General features: G+C 38.3%; 4 protein-coding genes across 4 annotated transcripts; 3 read left to right on the forward strand and 1 right to left on the reverse strand.

The window, feature by feature from the left end:
* The first annotated feature begins 1,221 nt into the window (after window positions 1-1,221).
* Window positions 1,222-4,770, forward strand: LOC110785170 (protein SUPPRESSOR OF QUENCHING 1, chloroplastic). The gene is made up of 4 exons (XM_056843701.1): window positions 1,222-1,364; window positions 2,971-3,064; window positions 3,183-3,340; window positions 4,421-4,770. Exons 2-4 carry the CDS (start codon window positions 2,993-2,995, stop codon window positions 4,431-4,433), a joined length of 243 nt encoding a protein of 80 aa, XP_056699679.1. The 5' UTR covers window positions 1,222-1,364; window positions 2,971-2,992; the 3' UTR covers window positions 4,434-4,770.
* A 3,042-nt stretch (window positions 4,771-7,812) lies between these two features.
* LOC130471882 (uncharacterized) lies at window positions 7,813-9,315 on the reverse strand. The gene is made up of 3 exons (XM_056842222.1): window positions 9,192-9,315; window positions 8,961-9,033; window positions 7,813-8,908 (listed from the first exon to the last, which is right to left on the reverse strand). The coding sequence occupies exons 1-3, from the start codon at window positions 9,313-9,315 to the stop codon at window positions 7,813-7,815; spliced, it is 1,293 nt and encodes a 430-aa protein (XP_056698200.1).
* An 8,675-nt stretch (window positions 9,316-17,990) lies between these two features.
* LOC130471883 (uncharacterized) lies at window positions 17,991-18,572 on the forward strand. Its single transcript, XM_056842224.1, has one exon. It carries the CDS (start codon window positions 17,991-17,993, stop codon window positions 18,570-18,572), a length of 582 nt encoding a protein of 193 aa, XP_056698202.1.
* A 500-nt stretch (window positions 18,573-19,072) lies between these two features.
* On the forward strand, window positions 19,073-21,347 carry LOC130471884 (uncharacterized). Its single transcript, XM_056842225.1, has 3 exons — window positions 19,073-19,941; window positions 20,129-21,007; window positions 21,116-21,347. Exons 1-3 carry the CDS (start codon window positions 19,073-19,075, stop codon window positions 21,345-21,347), a joined length of 1,980 nt encoding a protein of 659 aa, XP_056698203.1.
* The last annotated feature ends 1,217 nt before the right edge of the window (window positions 21,348-22,564 follow it).

Raw genomic sequence — 22,564 nt, forward strand, 5'->3', positions numbered from 1 at the left:
AGTTGCAACCTACCAGCATAAGTGAGATTCCTAGCTGTCCAAGTTTTGGCTCTAGCAACTACTTTCTCAATCAAAGGCCTGCATTGATTATAAGCTAGATTTTTTGTAGCAAGGGGCACACCAAGATACCTAAATGGGAAGGACCCTTCAGAGATGTGAATAGCAAATAAGATTGCAGCTTTCTCAGTGGAAGAGATCCCAACAAGATAGATGTTACTTTTATCAAGATTAGCCTCAAGGCCAGAAGCAACAGAGAACTGATGGAAAGCAGAAAGCAGCATCTGCACAGATTGAATGTCTGCTCTGGAGAACATAAGTAGATCATCAGCAAACATGAGATGAGTAATAGCCAGTTTTTTACACTTGGGATGAAAGTTGAAAGCAGTTTGAGTTTGGAGCTGCTGAAGATGCCTAGTAAGATATTCCATGCCAATTGCAAAAAGGAAAGGGGACATAGGATCCCCCTGCCTTAGCCCTTTCTTTGCACTGAAAGGCTTAGTGGGTTTGCCATTAATGAGGATGCTATAGGAAACAGTTGTGATGCAGCTAAACACCCAAGTCACAAATCTGTCAGGGAAGCCTAGTTCAATCATCACCTCTTTGAGAAAACTCCATTCTATAGAGTCATAGGCCTTTTTTAGATCCACTTTAAGAAGGCATCTAGGAGAGATATGGGCCCTGGTGTAGCCTTTAATCAATTCAGTAGCAAGCAAGATGTTGTCAGAAATCTGTCTCTCAGGAATGAAGCCAGATTGAGCATCACTAACAACATCACCAATTATATGCTGCATTCTTGTAGTGAGAATTTTAGAGACAAGCTTGTATACAACATTGCAACAGGCAATAGGCCTAAAATCTTTGACTTTAGTGGGATTAGCCACCTTTGAAACAAGAGTAACAGAGGTACAATTATACTGGGACAGCATAGTGTTGGTACACTAAAGGACAAATCCTTATAAGTTACTCATTAAAAGTTGCCCTTATTAAACAAGGGCAACTTATAAGAACAAAAAAATAAAAAATAAAAAAATAAAAAAATCTGAACTTTTAATTCCAAACAAAGGCAACCTTTAACCTTTAGGAACTAAAAAAAGAAACCAACACTGCCTCTCCTCCCTGCTCTCACCCTGCAAACCATCTCCCTGCTCCCTCTCTCTCTTCCCCGCATCCACCGCAGGCCGCAGCCACCGCAGGCCGCAACCACCAACGATCCGAGCAGTCGAGTTCGAGGAAGAGAAAGCTAGTCACCGACGTTGAAGATGGTCTTGTCGTTGACGCTCAATTCGACGACACTCCTCCCCACCTCCGCCAACTCGCTGCCGTCTCTCAGTCCGGCGACCTCCCTTCCCTCCGCCTCGCTCTCAGTACTAACTCTCTCTCTCTCTGTCTCCTCTTCTTCCTCTTATCCCTCTTTCAGTTTCAATTCTCTCTCTCTAGGGTTTATGTTCCAGCTTTTTAATCTTTTGTCCAGTATAAAATAATTTGAAAGCTTAATTTGTCAAGATTGTATTGATTCAAGGAGAATTTCTGAAATAGTAATCATATTTGTGCTGTTTCTCTTTTTTCAATTATATGCTTCATTTGGGTTTATTTGAGATTATCCGTGCTTTGCAGCATTTGCTAACTGGAATTGAGTTCATGTTTGTATTTGTTATTGACCTTTAAAGTTAGCTTAGTTTTGACACCTTGATTTCTAGCTAATTAACGCACAACTTTTCTACCATTAATATGTTTAATCATCTGTCCGTAGAAAAAAAATTATGAAAATTTGAGAGTAGTCCAACAACATTTTAAGTAATTACATTTTAAGTTTCACTATGGGTTTTTCTTTTGTGTTGATTAGTTTTATAAGAATGGAGGCAGAATCTGTAGACTTGGAGTGGAAGAATCTCTCATGGTTCATCCTTTACTCAGGTTGTTGTGACTTAGAATGATCGCATTTTGTCGTGGCAGCTAACTGAAACTCCCTTAAATGTGAATTCTTTCAGTTTAAAACTCCAGGCATACTTTTATTTGCACAACTATCTAATTGTACGTACTTTTTATCTAGTAGGTTTCTGCTGTTTTTGAACCATAGTTGTGTACATCAGAGTTTGTTATTGGATCCTATAACATCGTTCATAATCATATACCCGTACTTTTTCTTGCTGCAACCTTCTTTTTCCTCCTTCCTCATCATCATAGTTGGCAATCCTAATTTGGTATAAATGATGTCATTTATGTTACTTAGTAGGTTTTATTTTCTTTGATACGGAGGCTGAATAACTTGCTTGTCTACTAACCTTATTGTGTTATGTCAATTGGAGTACAACATAACTCTCTTTGGGATAGTTAATCATGCTGGAAATGTTGGATTTTCAGCATTTCAACGCGATGATGTCAATTTTGCTTTTCAATGTAACATAACCAGGAAGACACTTTGTCACAATATTGATTTGGCTTTAGTGTAGTCAGAACTCAGAAGTTACCAGTTGTCTTGCTACTCTGCTTTGATAATAGTGACATCTCCTGGCATGTAATTTGATTGTTTTATTCAAATTGCTTCTCTCTCTGGTTTGACAATTTTGTATGATGCATGTTATTAGATTGTTTTAGTCATTTTTTTTATTTCATAAATTATGTGGTCTTGTTCATGCACTATTTGTTAAATATTTTCTTTTAGTAACTTAATTGCATCAGATCAGATGCCATTTAGAAGTGAAATTCATGATTATTTTACCTTAATGGTAAAAATATTCCGTACATGCATTAACATGATACTGGAATGATTTTAACATAATCCTAAGTTTCTTTGTCCACTTCTCCTTTCTTCTCTCTTTTGTGTCTATATATGAAAGTGATATGCAGATCTTATTGGAATTATTTTACCTTAATGGTAAAAATTGAAGAGTGTTGATTCTCTCTTTTGAATATAGTCAGTGGTGGATTCTCAAGACAAGATTTTGTCTCTTATGTTGATTTAATTTTCAGAGAGATCAATTTTGTCAATGACATGGTCGGCACACTTGCTGGCAATGGTACAAAGGGCTCTGATTACAAAGGAGGAAGAAGGGGAACGTCTCAGGTATGATTAGAGAAGGACATATAGTTTCCTCTATGCTCAATAGATAATATACTCTACTTTATGCTACTAAAATCACTCTTAAGATTCTTGTTGTTTACAAGTTTTGATGTGATTTAAGCTCCTCAATTCTCCGTGGGATGTCTTTTATGATCCTGTCAGAGAAAAGGTTTACATAGAAATAGCTGGCCAACATCAGATCTGGGAACACAATCTATCAGACGAAACCAACATAGCTTTTAGTGGTGATGGTTATGAAAGAAACTTGAATGGTTCAAGGTATGAGTATAGAGTGTGTAGACATTTGTGTCCTACTTTAGTTGTAGTGAGCTGATAACACCGTATATGTCTTTTGATACTGTAATTTCTGTGTAACCTCAGTTTTCCCATACTCATAAATCTCATGAGAATAGACTACACGAGCTGCTTCTTTATCTCCCCCCCCCCCCCCCCCCCCCCCCCCCGTTCGTCATGAAGCTTTCTTGTTCTGTAGTAGTCTCCATGTTGTTTAAGTAGAACTAAGATGTGTGCCTGTTTGACATCAATATTCTTCTTTTCCTGTTGGACTACCAGTCGATTGAGGGCAACATAATACACATGGATTATTTAATCTCCTTTCTTTATCTAGTTTCTTGATTTCGATCTTATTCTTTTAGCACTGAAGTGGTTATCTCTTTCATCCTTCATAGTTGCATGATATTTTTATTAGTCTCCCAATTCTCAGTGTTTCTCTTTATTTTAAGAGTGCAAGGGCATGAGAATTTTTCTTTCTTGTGCATCTTTGCATTAAGATCTAGACATTCATTTTAGTTTTGTTATGATGCTTCTGAGAGCTGTTTCTTATATATTTTCTTTCCATGTAGCCTGATGACCACATTATTTGCACAGTCATGTCAAACCGGCCTTTGGGTTAGGAAGGGGAGAGGGGATCATCTTATAAATGGTTGAAGTACACTAATGGTAAAGGACTGTTGTCAGGCTACTTGGAAAAAGACCTGGCTGTCAATAGGTAAGTGATGCCCCATGTCATATTTGTTATCAGCTCAATGATACTTCGTAGTGACATACATTTTATTATCTTGTGATTTCTAAGAGAAAAAAGTACGAACTCTGCTCATAGATTAATGTCCGCAATATTCTGTGCAGATCTGTATTGTGTAGTTGATGTTTTGTGCAGTTCTGTTCTGTTCTGTTCATATCAGGCCAGTTCTGTTCTATGCAGATTAGTTCTGTGAGATCCGTTCTGTGCAGATCAATTCTGTTCTATGTAGATCTGTTCTGTTATGTGCAGTTGTTTTTCTCACTACTTAGTGTACTTTCAATTCCCGTTGTATTCATTTGTTGTTCCATCTGTTTTAGTGGATTAAAGTGAAGGAATGCTAGCACCTTTCTCCTCAACAACTACCCTATACACACTACCTAGATGAGGAGACTACCCCATCTGGTGCTCTAGCAAGAGGAGTTTACTTGGCAAAGCTCGGGGTAAGATATCCATTGCATACTTAAGCACGAAATATGTTGACGTGTATATCTACTTTATTATTTTAAGGACTTGTGATCAGACAAAAAATGCAGAACAAACTACAATAAACTCCCAGTAATATTTACCATACATTTCCTCTATCTAATCTGCTTAATTTATAAAGCTTGAACTATTGTACCTTAACTAGCTATTTTTTTCTTCTTATTACGGATTATTATTCTAATAACTGAATTATCAAGCTAGTTGCACATACTCATTAGCTCCAACAGGTTCTGTTTCTGAATAGTTACAATTTCATTCTATTAGAAATAGATTTTCACCCAAACTAGTAAAAACTTAGTATTCTGACTAAAATAGCCTTTTTCGCTCCCTACCCTCAACTAATGAACCAAAATAGGAATTCTAAACCCTTTCCATGTTTAATACGCTTAGTATTAGGTTGTCAATCCTTATTCTCATCCAAGTTGGTCAATTTATTCACATTTAAGGCTAGTTTGATCGTATATGTCATATTTTGACTAAAATAGCCGTTTTCGCTCCCAACTCTCAACTAATGAACCAAAATAAGAATTCTAAACCCTTTTCATGTTTAATACACTTAGTATTAGGTTGCCAATCCTCATTCTAATCTACTTTGGTCAATTTATGCACATCTAAGGCTCCTTTTGGGCGTTATAGGACATATGACCTATATCGAGCCAAATGAGTTTTAGATGTGCATAAATAACTTGGAATGAATCTTAGTAACCTCTAACTAAGCATATGAAGCATAAAAAATGTTTAGAAAGTGTCCTTAGGTTCATTTGTTGATATTTGGGATCGAAAATGCCATTTTTGGCTAAATATGACCTATATCGGGCCAAATGAGCCTTAGATGTGCATAAAGAACTTGAAATAAATCTTAGTAACCTTTAAGGCTCTAACTTATCATATCAAACATAAAAAAGATTTAGAAAGTGTCCTTAGGTTCATTTGTTGATATTTGGGATCGAAAAATGCCATTTTTTACCATAAATGACCTATATCGACCCAAATGAACCATAGGCGTGCATAACGAACTTAAAATGAGTCTTATAATCATATAACTAATCATATGAATCATGAAAAACGTTTAGAATATGGAAATAGGTTCGTTTGTTGGTAGTTGGGATCGAAAATGCCATTTTTGGCCATAAATGACCTATATCGACCCAAATGACCCTTAGGGGTGCATAACGAACTTGAAATGAGTTTCATAAACATATAACTAATCATATTAATCATTAAAAAGGTTTATAATTTGAATATAAGTTCGTTTGTTGGTAGTTGGGATCGAAAATGCCATTTTTGACCATAAATGACCTATATCGACCCAAATGAACCATAGGCGTGCGTAACGAACTTGAAATGAGTCTTATAATCATATAACTAATCATATGAATCATGAAAAACGTTTAGAATATGGAAATAGGTTCGTTTGTTGGTAGTTGGGATCGAAAATGCCATTTTTGGCCATAAATGACCTATATCGACCCAAATGACCCTTAGGCGTGCATAACAAACTTGAAATGAGTTTCATAAACATTTAACTAATCATATTAATCATTAAAAAGGTTTATTTGAATATAAGTTCGTTTGTTGGTAGTTGGGATCGAAAATGCCATTTTTGGCCATAAATTACCTATATCGACCCAAATGACCCTTATGCGTGGATAACGAAGTTGAAATGAGTCTTATAATAATATAATTAATCATAAGAATCATGAAAAACATTTAGAATATAGATATAGGTTTGTTTGTTGGTAATTGGGATCGAAAAATGCCATTTTTTACCATAAATGACCTATATCGACCCAAATGAACCATAGACGTGCATAGCGAACTTGAAATGAGTCTTATAATCATATAACTAATCATATGAATCATGAAAAACGTTTAGAATATGGAAATAGGTTCGTTTGTTGGTAGTTGGGATCGAAAATGCCATTTTTGGCCATAAATGACCTATATCGACCCAAATGACCCTTAGGCGTGCATAACGAACTTGAAATGAGTTTCATAAACATATAACTAATCATAAGAATCAAGAAAAACATTTAGAATATGGATATAGGTTTGTTTGTTGGTAGTTGGGATCGAAAATGTCATTTTTGACCATAAATGACTATATCGACCCAAATGAACCATAGGCGTGCATAACGAACTTGAAATGAGTCTTATAATCATATAACTAATCATCTAAATCATGAAAAAGGTTTAGAATGTGGATATATGTTCGTTTGTTCGTAGTTGGGATCGAAAATGCCATTTTTGGCCATAAATGACCTATAACGATCCAAATGACCAATAGCGTGCATAAAGAACTTGAAATTAGTCTTATAATCATCTGACTAATCTTATAAATCATGAAAAAGGGTTAGAATGTGGAAAGAGGTTCGTTTGTTGGTAGTTGGGTTCAAAAATGTCATTTTTGGCCAATATAATTGTTTTCTCGACCAATATAATTTTTGTTTTCGCATATGAAACTTAATTTAATTTATTGGTTCGCATGTACGGTGTTCTTTTAAAGGTTTTCAAAACTCCAAGGGAGGGGCCCTTTACCAAAAAGGAGTTGGATGAAGTTCGAGACAAGTGGGTTACTTATTTCAACGATTGTGAACTACCCTCAGTGTAATAAATAGAGAAGGCTTGTAGTTATTCGTGACTCTTACATTATTTTGTTATTTATCGATTTAATTAATTACATTTGAATTAATTCAGTAATATTATTGGAAATTTGAAATTTATATCATTTTTGAGAATGTCAAGTTGATGTTTGATGAAACAGAAATTATATTGCAAAATCAGAAATTATATTGCAGAATATTAGGAATTATATTGCAGTTTTTTTTTTTTTTTTTAAAAAAAAAAACTTAAAAGTTGCCCTTGTTTGTAACAAGAGCAACTTATATGCAGCTTATAAGGTGCCCTTGTTTGCAACAAGGGCAACTTATAAGTTTCACATAAGGTGCTCTTGTTTGCAACAAGGGCACCTTATAAGTTTCACATAAGGTGCCCTTGTTTGCAACAAGGGCACCTTATAAGATTATAAGTTGCCCTTTTTAAGGGCAAATTTTGATAATTTTACAAAAGTGACCCCCCCATTGGTGGCACTTACGAAGGGCAACTTATAAGCCATCTTTAAGAGCAACTTATCAAGTTTTTTCCTCTAGTGGTAGTAAACACCTCCATAACTGCTTTGTAGACATCCATCTTGATAATGTGCCAAGTCTTTTTGAAGAAAACAACATTAAGTCCATCTAGACCAGGTACCCTTAAGAGCTTGATCAATTTCAAGAGTAGTAACTTCTCTAGTTAGCCAATTCTTAGCAGAGTTACTAAGTTTAGTGCCACTTCTTACAGTAGGGATGTGGATAGCAGGAAGAGAGCTAGAAGCTGATCCCAACAATGTTTTGTCGAAACCTACAATCTCACCCTGAATTCCATCTGGTTCCACCAGTTTATTATTATTCTCATCATAAAGCACTGAAATCCTGTTCTGCCTGTTTCTCTCCTTCATAGCAGAAAAGAAAAACTGATGGTTAGAATCACCCACTTGCAGCCACTGAATCCTAGATTTCTGTCTCAAAGCAATCTCATCCACTCTGAGCCATTTCTTCAGATTTGCAATGCAAACTTTTTCCTGTTCAAACAAATCAGCAGTTGGGGCAGTTTGTAAAGCATTTTGCACATTATCAAGATGAACTCTGGCCTTGTCAACTCTCTCTTTCACACCAGCAAATTCCTCTCTATGCAAACATTTCAGTTTTGACTTGACTATCTTCAATTTGTACCATAGCTTGTACATGTAGGAACCCCTAACTTCAGTAGAGCTCCAAACATCCTCCACCAGAGGTAAGAATTGACTATGCTCACTAAGGTAATTCAAGAATCTGAAAGGTCTACCACCTTCAGCTTTATCAGGTAAACAGTTAATCAACAGAGGAGAGTGGTCAGAGATGGATGGATTGAGATATTCAGTAGGAACACCACTAAACTTGTGAACCCATGCAGCATTGCCTAAACACCAATCAATTCTGCTTGCAGTTTGCCCCTCACCAGGACTTTTGTGCCAAGAAAAATAGTGATCAACACTCTGAAGTGGGCAAAGGCCAGTACTAACAATAAAGTTACTAAAATCCTGGATTTCAGCAGTAGTTACAGGAGTACCATTGATCCTATCTTCAGTAGATAGGATAGAGTTGAAATCACCAGCCAGCAGCCAAGGTTGAGCACCCACACTAGGAAGAATATGGGTCAAAGATTGCCATAAGCTCTTCCTAGTCTCCACAGTGTGTAAGCCATAGATTGCAGTGAACAAAAGGGAGACATTACCGGTTCTATATCTAATCTCACAATGAAGAATTGCTCATGATTAGCCAGAATTGATAGGTCAACCTCAAGGTGTTGCCATCCCAACCAAATCCTTCCCCCAGGGTTAGAATTGTAGTTGTTTTCCCAACTCCAGTGCCTACCAAGTTTACCAGCAACACTAGAGAATTTAGAAGCTTTTACTCTAGTTTCTAACAAAGCAATAACATGTACATTATTCTTTTTAATGAGATTCTTAACTTCAACAGCTTTAAGAGGATCATTAAACCCTCTCACATTTCAGGTGCACAAATTAACCTTCATCATGAGACAGTTGTAGGTTACCATCTCCTTTATCAACAACTCCATCACCAGTAATCTCCTTGAATTCCAGATCTTCTATGAGTACAGTATAGGGGTTGTTTGGACTCATAACTCTCATTCTGCTAGGCCCTCTTGTTCTTCTGGTGACTATTTTCCAATCCTGATCACCTGATTGGGGTATAGCAGGTGTGACATGAGGAGGTGTAAGAGTCCTTCTGGCACTTGTTGTGGTTGTTGTACTGTCTCCTGCTGCTTATGAGTAGCTTTAGCCACCCAAACTTTCTTAGTTGGCTTAGGAAGGGGAGCTACCTTAGCAATTTTATCACAGTCATGTCCAGCAATATTGCACTTCTTACAATATGCTGGTTTCCAGTCATACTTCACCTCTTGTTTAAACATAGTACCATAAGCATCCTCAACCCACACATGGTCAGGCAATGTAGTAGTAATATCCATCTCTACTAACACCCCAGCAAAAGAAACCCTATCTTGTCTGGTGGTACACTCATCAACACAAATAGGCACCCCCAGCAGACTGCTGATTTTGCCAAGAGAGTCAGAACCCCAGCAATGAAGAGGTAAATTGGGAAATTTAACCCATAGAGGTATCACTTTAAGCACTTCTTCATAGAAGTTAAAATCAGGTGACCATGGCTTGATAATCACTGGTTTGCCATAGAATGTGTAAGGGCCACCTACAACTACTTTTTTTTTCTCCTTATTGCTAGCAAATCGAATCAGAAAGTAACCATCATCATGATAAAATACTTGGGGTTGGGCAACATCCCCCAAACTGCAGCCATGAATCTCTTAACAGATGCTATAGTTGGGGATTCTCCTACTACATACATGACAATTGAAGCTTGCCATTTATCAGCCATAACATCTAAATCAGCCTGCTGCAATTGTGCCACCTTCTTACCCTCCTTTACAACTGGTGAGACAAACCCCAATGCCCCCCCCCCCTTTGATGCAAGTTTTGCCCCAACAAATAAAATTTTCCATGGTTCTGGAGGGGCCACAGTTTGTTCAGTATGAGAGGTCTCATCACAGAAGATTGAGCTTTCTCTTGAGTATTACCAGTATCAGCATTAACAGAGTTTCTCAAAACAGGGTCCGTACTACATTGCGGAATAATCCTACCCTCCCCAGTAAGACCCAAGGATTGACTAAGGACAATAATAGCATTATGGAGTTCTCTTGAGATCATACCTACTGAAGGGTGCACCATATTTGAACGAACAAGCTCCTCATTGTCAAAATTCGCATCTGCATCCAAATTATCTGGGTACGATTTCTCAACATCATTACGCCCTAAAAACGTAGCATTTCCAGGTTGATTCTTAGTGGAATCACCAGTCGAAGGTGTTGGTGAAGTCTCATTTGTGTTTGCCTTCTTTTTCGCCATCAATGGAGGTGGGCGCACGTTAGTGAGTCACCCTTAACGTACACCCTTGCTCAGTCGTGGGAGAGAAGAAAGCTGAATTTGTTTTTTTTGTTTTTTTGTTTTTTGTTTTTTGTTTTTTGTTTTTTGTTTTTTGTTTTTTGTTTTTTGTTTTTTGTTTTACTAGTTTTAGAATGCATATAAAACAACATTAATAAATCAATATTTATTATCGTAAAATGACTACCGCTTTTTTATTTTTCGTTTTTTTAATTTTTTTTCCAGATAGTATTTTAACCAATGGTTTAATTGCAAGATTTCATCACAAATTCCTGATAAAAAAGTTGGCAAAACTGTTAAAAAATCTATTCAATGTAATATGTACATGATTTTTGTTGTCAAATAAAAGTTTTAGCAATTAGTTGAGGTATAGTGGACAAGCGGTACATAGTATTCATCATAATTTTGGATTAAAAAAAAAGTAATAATTTTTTTTAGTGAAAAGCCTGATTTCTTTTGTCATATACTTTTTCTTGTTTTTATAGATAATAGATTGTCACTATTAAAGAGAAAAAAAAGATGCTAGGTTGTCAATATTTTTTGAAAGGTGTTTCTTGTAGTAACAAGTTACAGTTACTTTAGTATTTTTTATTTATTTTTTCTTCAACAATTGCATGCATTATGATGGACGAGAATGATAGAATCTTTAATGCATCTGTGTTTTAACAATAACATATGATTAAAAAAAAAAAAAACTGTTGTAGAAATGTCGATTATAATATGAAAAATGTTATTCAGATCAGAGTAGAAAATGACATATGTACACCATTTTTATCTAGCTCTTTTGTTTATGCAAAAAATTAGTAATAGAAAAATAAAGAACTTATTAGTTATTACGAAGTAATAAACAACTATGAAAATAATAAGCAATAAAAGGGATACGTTTAAAAATTTAAATGAAACGATAGATTGAGATCCACCAAATGTGTGAAAATTGTAAGATCGAAACTAATATTGTATTTGTATACGTAGTAGCTATTCAACTGCGTACAACCAATAATAATATTATGTTTTGAGTGGCTAGGATTGGGCGGGAGATGGGGGAGGGGGTAAGTTTATATAGTAAACACAGGTTACTTGTTTTTGGCTTCTTGAGAGGTGATTGACGTGAATTATGGGTTATTTGATGTTATCCTCAAATTCATCTTAATCATAAATTATTATTGCAATAATCATAAAGATGATTAAATTTATTTAATATATTTCCAAATTGGCAATTATGATTTAATTATTCTTGATTTAATTTACGGAAAGATTTTTTATTAATTCAATTGTGAGCGAGAGTATAATAGACTATTATATAAAGGGACACCAAAAATTGATTTACCATAATGACCTCAGAAATTCCCCAATAAAATAGAGATCCGTATAACTTAGGACCAAATAAGTCATGCCCTACAATTTTTTATTGATCATTATACAAGCATATCTGCTATAGTAGTATAGTGGTGTGAAAAGATTTTCTTGAAGATTGAAAACGTCGATCAATTGTATGCTCGGCCGACTTTTTTTTGAGACAGTACTGAAATGACAGTTGCAAACCGAAAAAATCACTAGACTTCTTTGAGGGTTTACTGGTTATGTCTTATAAGGTACATGTAGACACCTAATTTGTGTCTCCTTTTAGGGCCGATGACAAAACTATTAGTCGATTGGTACAACTCCTAGTGGAAGTCCCAATTGCTAGAATACAATGAAATTATTCCAAGTCCAAAAGTCCAAAATCTAACCCCCGAGTCCGTTCCTGTCCCGGAACTTGGTAAAAATTGCCATTTCTAAACATAAACCCAAAATCCTAACACAAACTCTCGAAACGGACATCAACATTGATCTCCGAGTCACATTTCCAGTCAAAATGACATTAATCAATCCAAGTTCGGGCGCCGACTTACAAAACCGATCATCCCGGGCTCCGACCCGTATAACAGAATTCAAACTGTAGAAATGCGCAAAGCGATGCGTCTATAATCGTGCGAATAACCTCCCCAAGAAAAGAGTATTCTCGCTACAATCCAAATAGTACAAGAGTACAATTCAGACACATCTAAAAGGACAACGTCATCGTCTTTTTTTGGCAGCATCTGGTCCTGCATCAGGCGTTGGACTTTTGGCTTTTTCCAGCAGCTTTCCTATGCAAACCCCCATTTTCTGAGAAGAAAAGAACGAGAAAAATATACAATCAACACTAACGTCGTAATGCTAAAATCAATTTACAACAAATAAGTCCTCTCAAATATTCAAAATTTCTAAAAACACACACTTTCTACTATTCTTGCAATTGGGAAGTCACCTTGGAGAAATTAATCTAGCGTACTTAGGGAATCCGAGTCCTTACAAATTCATTATTTGCTAATCTTATTTGCTAATTATCTTCAATTTCTAAAGAAACCAATGATATTCATGTGATGTTCATAGTCATTGGAACTTGGTATTGCTTTAAAGGAGTAATCTTTGAGGGGATTTCACACTTTAAACCCCCATCAAATGATCTTACATACTCCTATTTCAAGTTCAAAATTCAATATTTATGCATTATTATTTTCAACAAAGCTTGGTTAGAAAGTGAACTTTTCATTCTTGAAAAAAATCATTCTAACAACCATGATGCAAGCTTTCAAAAGTTTTAATCTTTACACAAAGTTCTTTAATACTTGAAGAAGTGAAACCCATTCTTTAAGTTAGAACACATGAATCATCCAAAATTCATGTAAAAATGAAAGTTTCAAGTTCAAATTTTCAATGATGTTTTAGTGGGAATGATCCCTTAAAGCTAGAATCAAATACAACTATGAAATTTTTCAAAGGTGAAGTCTTTACATTAAAGTTTTGGCCATTGAGAATGAAACCTTCTGATTTCTAAGTTCAAGTTCAATATTCAAGTTCTATATTGAAGTTCAAGTTCTATATTCAAGTTCTATTTCAATATTTAATATGCAAAATCGATGATACTTTTTAATATTATAATAAATAAAAAAATAATAATAATAAATAAAAAAAAATAAAAATAATAATAGTAATCTGGTCGGATCTGATCTGAACTTATTTTTTCTGATCTGATTTGATCTAAACTTATTTTTTCTGATCTGATCTGATCTTAACTTATTTTTTCAGATATGATATGATCTGAACTTATTTTTTCTGATCTGATTTGATCTGGTTTGGTATGATCTGATTAAATCTGAAATAAGTAATAAGGTCCTGAAATAAGGTGAACTAAACAGGGCCTAACCTCCTATATTATTGGGTTAATTTTAACCAAATGTTTTTACAGGTCCTAAGCGGTGAAATTAAAAGATTTCAGTTCCAAACGGTGAAAAAATAGAAAGGTGAGACTCCAATGTTGTAGATCATATTTATATGCACTCGGGTACATGGTACACCCTCTCACATTTGGTGCACGGTGTACCCGGGTGTACCTTATAATGTTTTGTGCTTAACTCATGATTCCTCTGTTCTTTTTTAAATGACACAATTATTTAGTCATGTTTGGGAATACACAATTTCAAACATTAATATATTTAGTTATGGATAAACAAAAATTATAAAAAATTAATCTTTAAAAAATATATATTGAGACGAATCTAATAAGACATCACAAGATTATGTTCTTTTTTTACGTATAAATCACAAAAAAAGTCAAAGAGGTTTATAAATAGTGTCTAATATTCAATTACTAGATTAGATCCCCTGCACGCACGGATTTTGATAAATTTTTCATACAGTATTTAACTGAATATCTCTCAAGCAACTGCATAGTTATAACATTTTTAGCATACTCGTTTAATTTTATTCATCTAATATGCAGTTTTAAAATGCTAATATGGTACTTCCTCCGTCTTTTAATACTCGCAACGTTTGTTAGTTTCACGCATGCCAATGCACAACTTTGATCATTTATATCTTAAATTCTCTTTTATGCAAAAATTATAAAAAGTTGATATTTTGAAAATACACATTGAGACGAATCTAACAAGATCCCACATGACTATGTTTTATCTTATATAAAAAACACTACGAATAGTCAAAGTAGATTATATGAATAGTGGCAAAAGTCCAAACGTTGCGAGTATTAAAAGACGGAGGAAGTATATAATTTGACCAAAATATTAAGTGATATATTTTTCATTATTAATATAGCGATTTGACTAAAATATCACCAATTTAGAATAATTATTATTACATCATATCTATTATGGCCATAATTTATAAACTAAATTTTGTTTCAATACATAAATAGTTTATAAAAGGTAGAGAATAAAAATAAAATAAAACAGATACACTTTTTTGGGAAAGTAATTTTTGGCAGGAAAAAATCGCACCAGGAATTGACACGTGTCATTCCTGGTGTCTCTTTTAGTATATAGTAATAGATGTGCTGTAAATATGAACAAGAAGTATATAATTTGACGTGTCATTCCTGGTGTCTTTTTTAGTATATAGTAGATGTGACGTAAATATGAACAAGAAGTATATGCTTTGAAGTTCCAATTCAAATCTTGTTGGTCCCAAAATGTAGATATGCGATCCTTTTATATTTCAGTCAAAGTTTAAAATCAGCCTAAAATGTTACTTTCAGAAAACCAATTAGAAATTGGTGGATTGTGAAGGCATGATCACGCGAGCGATTTATGTTTAGGCCCCATTGCTTTCTTTATACTTCAGAGGTCCCTCATAAATCATAATCCTGATAATGAAAGTTTATTTTCAAGTTTTTATTTCGGAAAAACTTTACAAATATTCCATTTTCTCGTGTCTTTTTATCAGCTAATCTCCGATTATATTGTCTGACATTGTCAAACAATACTCAAGAGTATACTCCCTCCGTATTTGTTTCAGAGATACACTTGTTCTTACACGAGTATTAAGAAAAAGAATTGAACGAAATAAAGTAATAAAACAAGTGGGGTTAACTAAGACATAAAATTGATACCCATAACTCTAGAAAGAGAAAGTTTTTTTAGAAAGAGAAAATCCTCTGAAATTTTCATTCCGTATTAATTACGTTCCTGTCTTTAGTTTCCTTCTTTTAGGTTTCCTTTGTCCATATTAAATCAAAACAACTAAAATCCAAAACACAAACACCAGTCCATCATGAACTCAAACAATTCCTCTTTCGTTTATCCTCATCGAATAGTTATAGTTATGGAAGTTCCTCCTGTGTCGAGAGGAGAGGCAATTAAATGGAACTGCACCGTTGTTGGCAGAACGTGGGATACTAGGGTGTTCTTCGTGGAGTTGGTGCAACGCCTCGTCAACCGGGTATGGCATCTCCGTGGCCCGGTTCGAGTGAAAGCGTTGGCTCAGACTTTCTGTTCATTTGCCAAAATGAACTTGATGCTTTGGAACTGGATATTCAAGGCTGGGTTCATCTGAAAGGGAGTATCATGGTGTTACAAAGGGTTCGTGGCCATTCCGTGCTGGGCAAGTTAAGCTTCCATCTTGCAGAGATGTGGGTTACTGTCGATGGTGTTCCCCTCCAATTTTCTACTCCGGAAGTAGCGACAGCTGTGGTTTCCCACTTCGGCAATGTGACGAGAGTGGAGGTGATCCCTGCTGATGAGTATCCGGTGGCGTGTCTCCGGGTTAAGGTACTGGTTGATTTGTCAAAACCGTTAATTTCAGGCTGTTATTTTCCCACATACGACAACCGCGTCACGTGGGTTCAGTTCAAATATGAAGCTGTGTTTAGATTTTGTAAAAAGTGTGGTTTTGTCGTGCATGGTCCTGCCACGTGCCGTTCTTCGGCTTTTGCTTCCAAATTCCATCTAGAGCGCCGTTTTAATCAATTTCAACAACATGGACATCGTGTTTTATATGGACCTACGTATATTCCATTATATTCGAATGCGGTCAGAGGGGTGTTTCCTACTCCATCCATTTGGTCTACTGTTCTTGTTATTGGTGATCATGATCAGGAAGTTCCGGATGTCCCACAACATTTTAATGAAGGTCATTCAGATTATGATAACGGTGACCCACCACCTGCTAACGGTGGCCAACAATTCCCTAGTTGATTTCCGATTGAAGACACCTTCGCTTTCCGCGGTGCTGGTAACGTCGTCACTCGTGTGAATCAGTATGGGACACTTCACCAGCAAGGTGAATTTGAGGTTGAAAACCATTCGGTTCCACAACTGGGGCCACACACTCAGTCAGACCCTCCTTCTGCTTCGTGGCAGTATATGGGACCTTGGAGTGCATCTCCTGCTTCTTTTTCTCATACACGTGGTCAGCCCCTGGAGGATTGTCCTTTAATTCCACGCCGCCCTAATGTTTGTGGGGTTAGGAATCATCAGTTGCATATTCTAGATAATGACAAAGGTAAGGCACCTTTGGTGAATGAGGTTGAGCTGCCTCCTGTGGTGTGTGGGCTTCCAGCTAGGCCCAAGTCTGATTCAGACTCCTCTTTATCTTCTGCTTCTGAGGCTGACATATATTTTGATGGACATGGGCATGTTATGCCAAGCCCTCTTCGTCACAGTCCATCTGCTCTCTTGGATTCGACCCAAATCCTGTTCGGCCCATCCGGTGTCCTTTCTGCTGGCCCATTTTTCATTGACCCCATTAGGAGGGATCCACCCAATTGGGTGGGCGACCCTGTTCTTACTTCTGCCCATTTGATTCGGGTAGGGGCCCACCCGGCCCTTTTGAAGCAGGACCCAGCAACTGGGCGGAGCACCCACCGGATCCTTCTATTTTGTTTTCGTGTTTGGATCCACAGGTTTGTGCTGTTGCAAGCCCCATTGACTGTGCGGCGATTCCACCGGAGTTTATCCCCTCCGCTTCACCGGTTGATGGTGGTTCACCTGTCGGCTCTTTGTCGGCTTCTTTTCCGGCGAATCCTTGTTCGGATTCGGGGTATGTGCAAGACTCTTGTTCTGCCGATTTTGCGTTCTCTCTGGATATTGGTGACTCTTCATCGGCGACTTCTGAGGTAATGCAGCCTCCTGTTCTGGTAGATTTATCTGCCGATGATTCGGTTCCTATGGACTGTTCCCCCGCTTCTTCGCCGGATTCCTCTGCCTTGCTCCATTTATCGGCCTCGGTGAAGCCGCCAGCTCCGCCACTGAAATTGAAGAAATCGGTCAGGGACAGGGGGAAGGGACGACCTATATGAAGTTGCGGCTCTCTTGTAAGGGGGATCGCATTTGGAAATGGTTGAAGGAGCGCTGCCCTGGAAAACGTAAAGCTGGTTCTGCTCCTCCAACTTTTCCTGGGTTTGTTCATGTTGATTGTTCTTTGGCTTTGCCTTTGAAGAAAAGAATGTGTGTGGGTTTTTGTGATGTTTTGGCTCCTTCAGCTGTTCCGCTTGGTGATGTGGCACTCCCTGATGGGCCACCGGCCGAGCCATGAATCTGTGTTCCTGGAACTGTAGGGGTCTAGGTGCGACGGACTCCCCTAAAGTTCCTTACATTGGCTCTGTAGTCCGTTCTTTAGGTTTGGATGTTTTGTTTTTGATGGAAACAATGTTGCCTGTACATATTGTATCTCAAAAGTTGTCTGCTTTTTCTTTTGCGGGTAGTTGTGGGGTGGACGCTCTGAGGATGAGCGGGGGTTTATTTTTGGGTTGGTTTCATGATGTATCTTTAGTTCCTCTTTTGGTTTCTAGCAACTTTGTTCTGTGTAAATATTTGAAAGTTGTTAATGAAATAAGCTACCTGCTCTTTGTGTACGGTGCGCCTCATGTGGCTGATCGAGGTCTAGTTTGGGAGGAAATTTTCAAAATTTTGACTGAATATCCGAAGGTGGTTTTGGTAGGAGATTTTAATCAGGTTGAATTTTTAGATGATAAAATTGGGGGTTCGCCTCATATTTCTCAACGCTTGCAGTTTATGCAATGGCGTTTGGATCAAGAACTTCAGCCTATTCAATTCTCGGGACCCCCGTTCACTTGGACGAATGGACACCATGACAACTCTGTCACTTTTTAGCGGCTGGACAGGGCCTACGCTTCTCCGTCATGGTTGATGGATTACTAATGCGGTGATTTCTCATCAGCCTATTCTTTTGTCTGATCATGCTGCGATCATTCTGCATTTTGATTCACCTTCGGTTTCGGTGGCTCGTCCATATAGAAATGAAAATTGGTGCTTACATGCAAAGGACGTTGTGGCTCGTATTATCGCTGTCTGGCAAGATCTGTTTTTAGGATCTCCTATGTTTTCTTTGTCTGCTAAATTGGCATCGCTGCGTCGATTTATGCTTTCCTGGTGTGTGCATCATCGTCGGGCCTAGGGGATAAATTGGAAAGAATTGATTTCGGTTGTGTCTATGGCTGCTTCCTCTGTCACCGCTGGACCTTCGGCTTCCTTGTTCCTAACATCAAAGGACGAGCACGTTGCTCGGGCTCAAGCAGCTTTCACATATTGGAAACAACGCTCGAAAAGTTCGGTGGGATGTGCTGGGTGAGTTACCCTCCAAGCTCTTCTTCATGTCGGTCCAGGCTCGAAAGCGTCGTAACCGGATTTCTGCTCTTCGTAATGATTCAGACCAGTGGGTTCAGTCTCCTCATGCTCTCCGCTCTTTAATTCTCAACTTCTATTCCGATGTGTATCAGGTTTGCAGAGCAACCTCTTCCTATCTTGATGTTGACTGGGATGATCTTCAATTGCCCAGACTTTCTCAGGATCAGGTTCAGGGTCTTCTATGTCCGTTCTCTGAGGCCGATATTAGGGAGGCCATGTTCAGTATTGCTAGTGATAAGTCACCCAGGCCGGACGGCTTTTCTGCGGCTTTTTTTAAGATCCATTGGGATACGGTTGGCGCTCATGTTGTTTTGGCTGTTCAGTACTTCTTTGCCCATGGTTTTATGTTGAAGAATTGGAACCGGACATATTTGTTCCTATTACCCAAGGTGGATCATCCTGAGGAGATATCCCAGTATCGACCAATTGGCCTTTGTAATGTCATCTACAAATGTATTGCCAAGTGTCTCACTCATCGTCTCCAGGGGGTGATGTCTTCTCTTATTTCGGATACCCAAAATGCCTTTGTTCCCGGTCCACTTATGTCTGATGATTGTTTGTTAGCGCATGAGTTGATCACGTTTGTCAATAACTGCCGAAACAAGAGGATGTGTTATGTTCCGATTAAGTTGGACATAAATAAGGCTTATGATAGAGTGCTGTGGGATTTCCTGTTTAAGGTTCTTGCGATGTTTGGTTTTCCCCCTTACTGGATTCATATTATTAAGCAGTGTGTGTCAACGGTCTCGTATCAGGTCTTGGTAAACGGTGGGCCGACTTCTTCCTTTCAACCTCATTGCGGCCTGCGTCAAGGGGATCCTCTTTCCCCTTACTTGTTTGTCCTATGAATGGAAGTTTTCTTGGCCTTGCTACGTCGTCCGGAGCGCCGTCATTTGCTTTGTGGAATCTCCATTTCAAGATATGCCCAGTCTGTTTCTCATATTTTCTTTGCGGACGACTCCTTGTTATTCCTTGAAATTTCTCCTGACACCTGTGAACAAGTTTCATTGGTTTTGGATCAGTTTAGTCGTCTCGGGCCAACTTGTAAATTTCCAGAAGTCCTTTGTTAAGTTTAGTTCTAACACCCCGAAGCATTATCGTGATTTCGTTTCCGCTGCTCTGAGGTTAGGTAAACGGTCTCATTTAGGGAAATATTTGGGGGTTCAGGTGGATTTGGGCAGGTCAAAATGCTCGGCCTTTTATGACATGGTTGACACGATTGTTCGTCGGATTTCTAATTTTGCGTCGTTGCGACTCTCCGCGGCGGCAAAGCTAGTTTTGAGTAATTCAGTGCTTGTGGCCTCTATTTCCCATGTCCTATCAGTGTTTAAGATACCTCAGACCATCTGCGACAGAATTGATCAGTTATGCCTCCGGTGGCGCACCTTAGCTTCTTCCTCTGGGATGGTTCTGCGCCCCGCCGCTTTGTTTTATTTACCAAAAGGTATGGGGGGTCTAGGTATTCGACGACTTAGTTGTTTTAATCAAGCTCTTCTTGGAAGGCAGGCTTGGAGGCTCCTGCACCAGCCTCAGTTGCTTTTATCTCGTCTCTATCAGGCTAGGTATCCTCGGATGTTAGCTACTGGGGCTGCGATTCCTTTCCGCCCTTCTTGGGGTTCCCGGGGAATTATGGCGGGTGCTCAAGTTCTTTTTCAAGGGATGATTTGGAAGGTTGGTTCCGGGTCTCGGGTACGGATCACTCTGGATTCGTGGGTCCCGGATGTTCAGGTTTCTTTTAAACCTTCTATGCTTGAGTCGGATGTCCCAACTCTCGTTTCTTATTTAATTGATCCGCGTTCTTACGCGTGGGATGTTTCTGTGGTTCAGAGGCTGTTTGATAATTTCACGTCCAGTGCTATTCTGGCTCTGGGAAGGCCTCCTACTCCCATGGATGATTTTGTGTACTAGAAATTCACGCCTTCAGGTTCTTCTTCGGTGAAATCGGCATATGCTTCTCTTGTGGAAAAGGGTGTGTACTCTTCCACGCATTTTCCCTCTGTTCCTTCCAGTTGCTGGAAACATTTCTGGGGTCTTCGGATTCACCCAAAGTTTAAGATTTTTGTTTGGAAACTACTTCATAATGCTTTGCCAGTTGCCGCCCTTCTTTTTGATCGCGGTCTTCCCGTGGATCCTAAGTGTTCTTTTTGCTATTCATCTCTGGAGTCGGTGGCTCACTTATTCAGAGACTGTCCTTGTCTTAGTGTCTGGTGGGCTACCTCTTCAGGGGCACGCTTGAAGTAGTGCCTACTCAGACCTTGTTTTCCACATGGTGTGCTGGTGTGATTTCTAAACTTTCGGCTCCCGCAATGCCTCTTGATTGTCTGTCTCGATTTTTGGTTGCTTTGTGGTCTTGTTGGGTGGTCCGAAATGATGTTCGCTTCCGTGCTATGCCATTCTCGGAGACTGCCTTGTCTGGGGTATTTGACTCTTGGTCTGCAAGGCTGAGGATGTGGGTGTTTTTGGGGTTTGATCGACCTGTACCCGGGCCGACATTATCCAAGCCTTTGATTTTCTCAGGAGGTGTCGATGGGGTGTCTTCGTCTTCCCATGATGTTCGCCTTGTGCTCGACGGCGCTTGGATTTCTGATCATAATCAAGCAGGAGTAGCCTGGGTTTTCTCTGACGCCAGATCACACTTCCCTCTTGGTGGTGGTGCTCAGGCCTGTATTGTGGATTCTGCTATTCATGCTGAGCTAAAAGCTTGTATTCTTGGTCTTCGGTCTGCCTTGCAGAAAGGATTTTCTTCTCTGTTGATTTTCACGGATTTCTCTTTGGTGGTTCGTTTCCTGCAACGCCTGATGGTTCCTCCCGTGTCTGTGTCCTGGTCACTTGCGGAGGTCCGGCGTCTGCTGGCTTGTCTTCGGGATTTCTCTGTCTGCAAGGTTCCAAGGCCTTTGGTTGAGCAGGCCCACAATCTAGCTGGCCGGGCACGTCGTCGTCAGCTGCTTTCGCTTTCGTTTTAGCTTCTTGTCTTTTTGTTTGTTTTTTCCTGTTCTGTCCTTTTGTTTGCTAGTCCTTCTTGTCAAAAAAAAAAAAAAACAAATAAAAAAAACAAGTGGGGTTGAGTAGATATTTTAATAAGAAAAACAAGTGGGGACCATGTCATTTTAGGGAGTGGAGGGTGGGGGTGGGGTGTTGATATAATATTTAATTAGATGGTGGGGTTAATAAGTTACTAAAAATGGCAAGTGTATCTCTTAAATAAATACGGTCGGAAAAGGCAAGTGTATCCCTTAAATAAATACAGAGGGAGTATCAATTAACTGTATTGGAGATTGATGACATGACAAGTGGTTTGACAATTTGTTAAATGTTAGACGGTTTATTAACGTAATGCCGTTGATTTTTCATTCAATAATTGATAATGTTCAAACTCTATCTTGTAGAGTTATTTTAAAACTCTAGAGGATCCAAAATCGTTTTCGAAAGCATGACTCACCCAGTCCAAACTAGGAACA

Source organism: Spinacia oleracea, chromosome 4 (assembly GCF_020520425.1).
Source record: "Spinacia oleracea cultivar Varoflay chromosome 4, BTI_SOV_V1, whole genome shotgun sequence".
Lineage (NCBI taxonomy): Eukaryota > Viridiplantae > Streptophyta > Magnoliopsida > Caryophyllales > Amaranthaceae > Spinacia > Spinacia oleracea.

Excerpts from the sequence above, each read along its gene's own strand:
- LOC110785170 (XM_056843701.1), top strand. The coding sequence starts at position 2,993 with ATGGTCGGCACACTTGCTGGCAATGGTACAAAGGGCTCTGATTACAAA. Across the intron at positions 3,065-3,182 it reads GAAGAAGGGGAACGTCTCAG|CTCCTCAATTCTCCGTGGGA; the intron begins GTATGATTAGAG and ends ATGTGATTTAAG.
- LOC130471882 (XM_056842222.1), bottom strand. The coding sequence starts at position 9,315 with ATGAGAGTTATGAGTCCAAACAACCCCTATACTGTACTCATAGAAGAT. Across the intron at positions 9,034-9,191 it reads ACAACTGTCTCATGATGAAG|GCACTGGAGTTGGGAAAACA; the intron begins GTTAATTTGTGC and ends TAAACTTGGTAG. Across the intron at positions 8,909-8,960 it reads TGGGATGGCAACACCTTGAG|ATATAGAACCGGTAATGTCT; the intron begins GTTGACCTATCA and ends TTGTGAGATTAG.
- LOC130471883 (XM_056842224.1), top strand. The coding sequence starts at position 17,991 with ATGAATCTGTGTTCCTGGAACTGTAGGGGTCTAGGTGCGACGGACTCC.
- LOC130471884 (XM_056842225.1), top strand. The coding sequence starts at position 19,073 with ATGTCGGTCCAGGCTCGAAAGCGTCGTAACCGGATTTCTGCTCTTCGT. Across the intron at positions 19,942-20,128 it reads GATCCTCTTTCCCCTTACTT|TTTAGTCGTCTCGGGCCAAC; the intron begins GTTTGTCCTATG and ends GTTTTGGATCAG. Across the intron at positions 21,008-21,115 it reads ACTCCCATGGATGATTTTGT|TTGCTGGAAACATTTCTGGG; the intron begins GTACTAGAAATT and ends TGTTCCTTCCAG.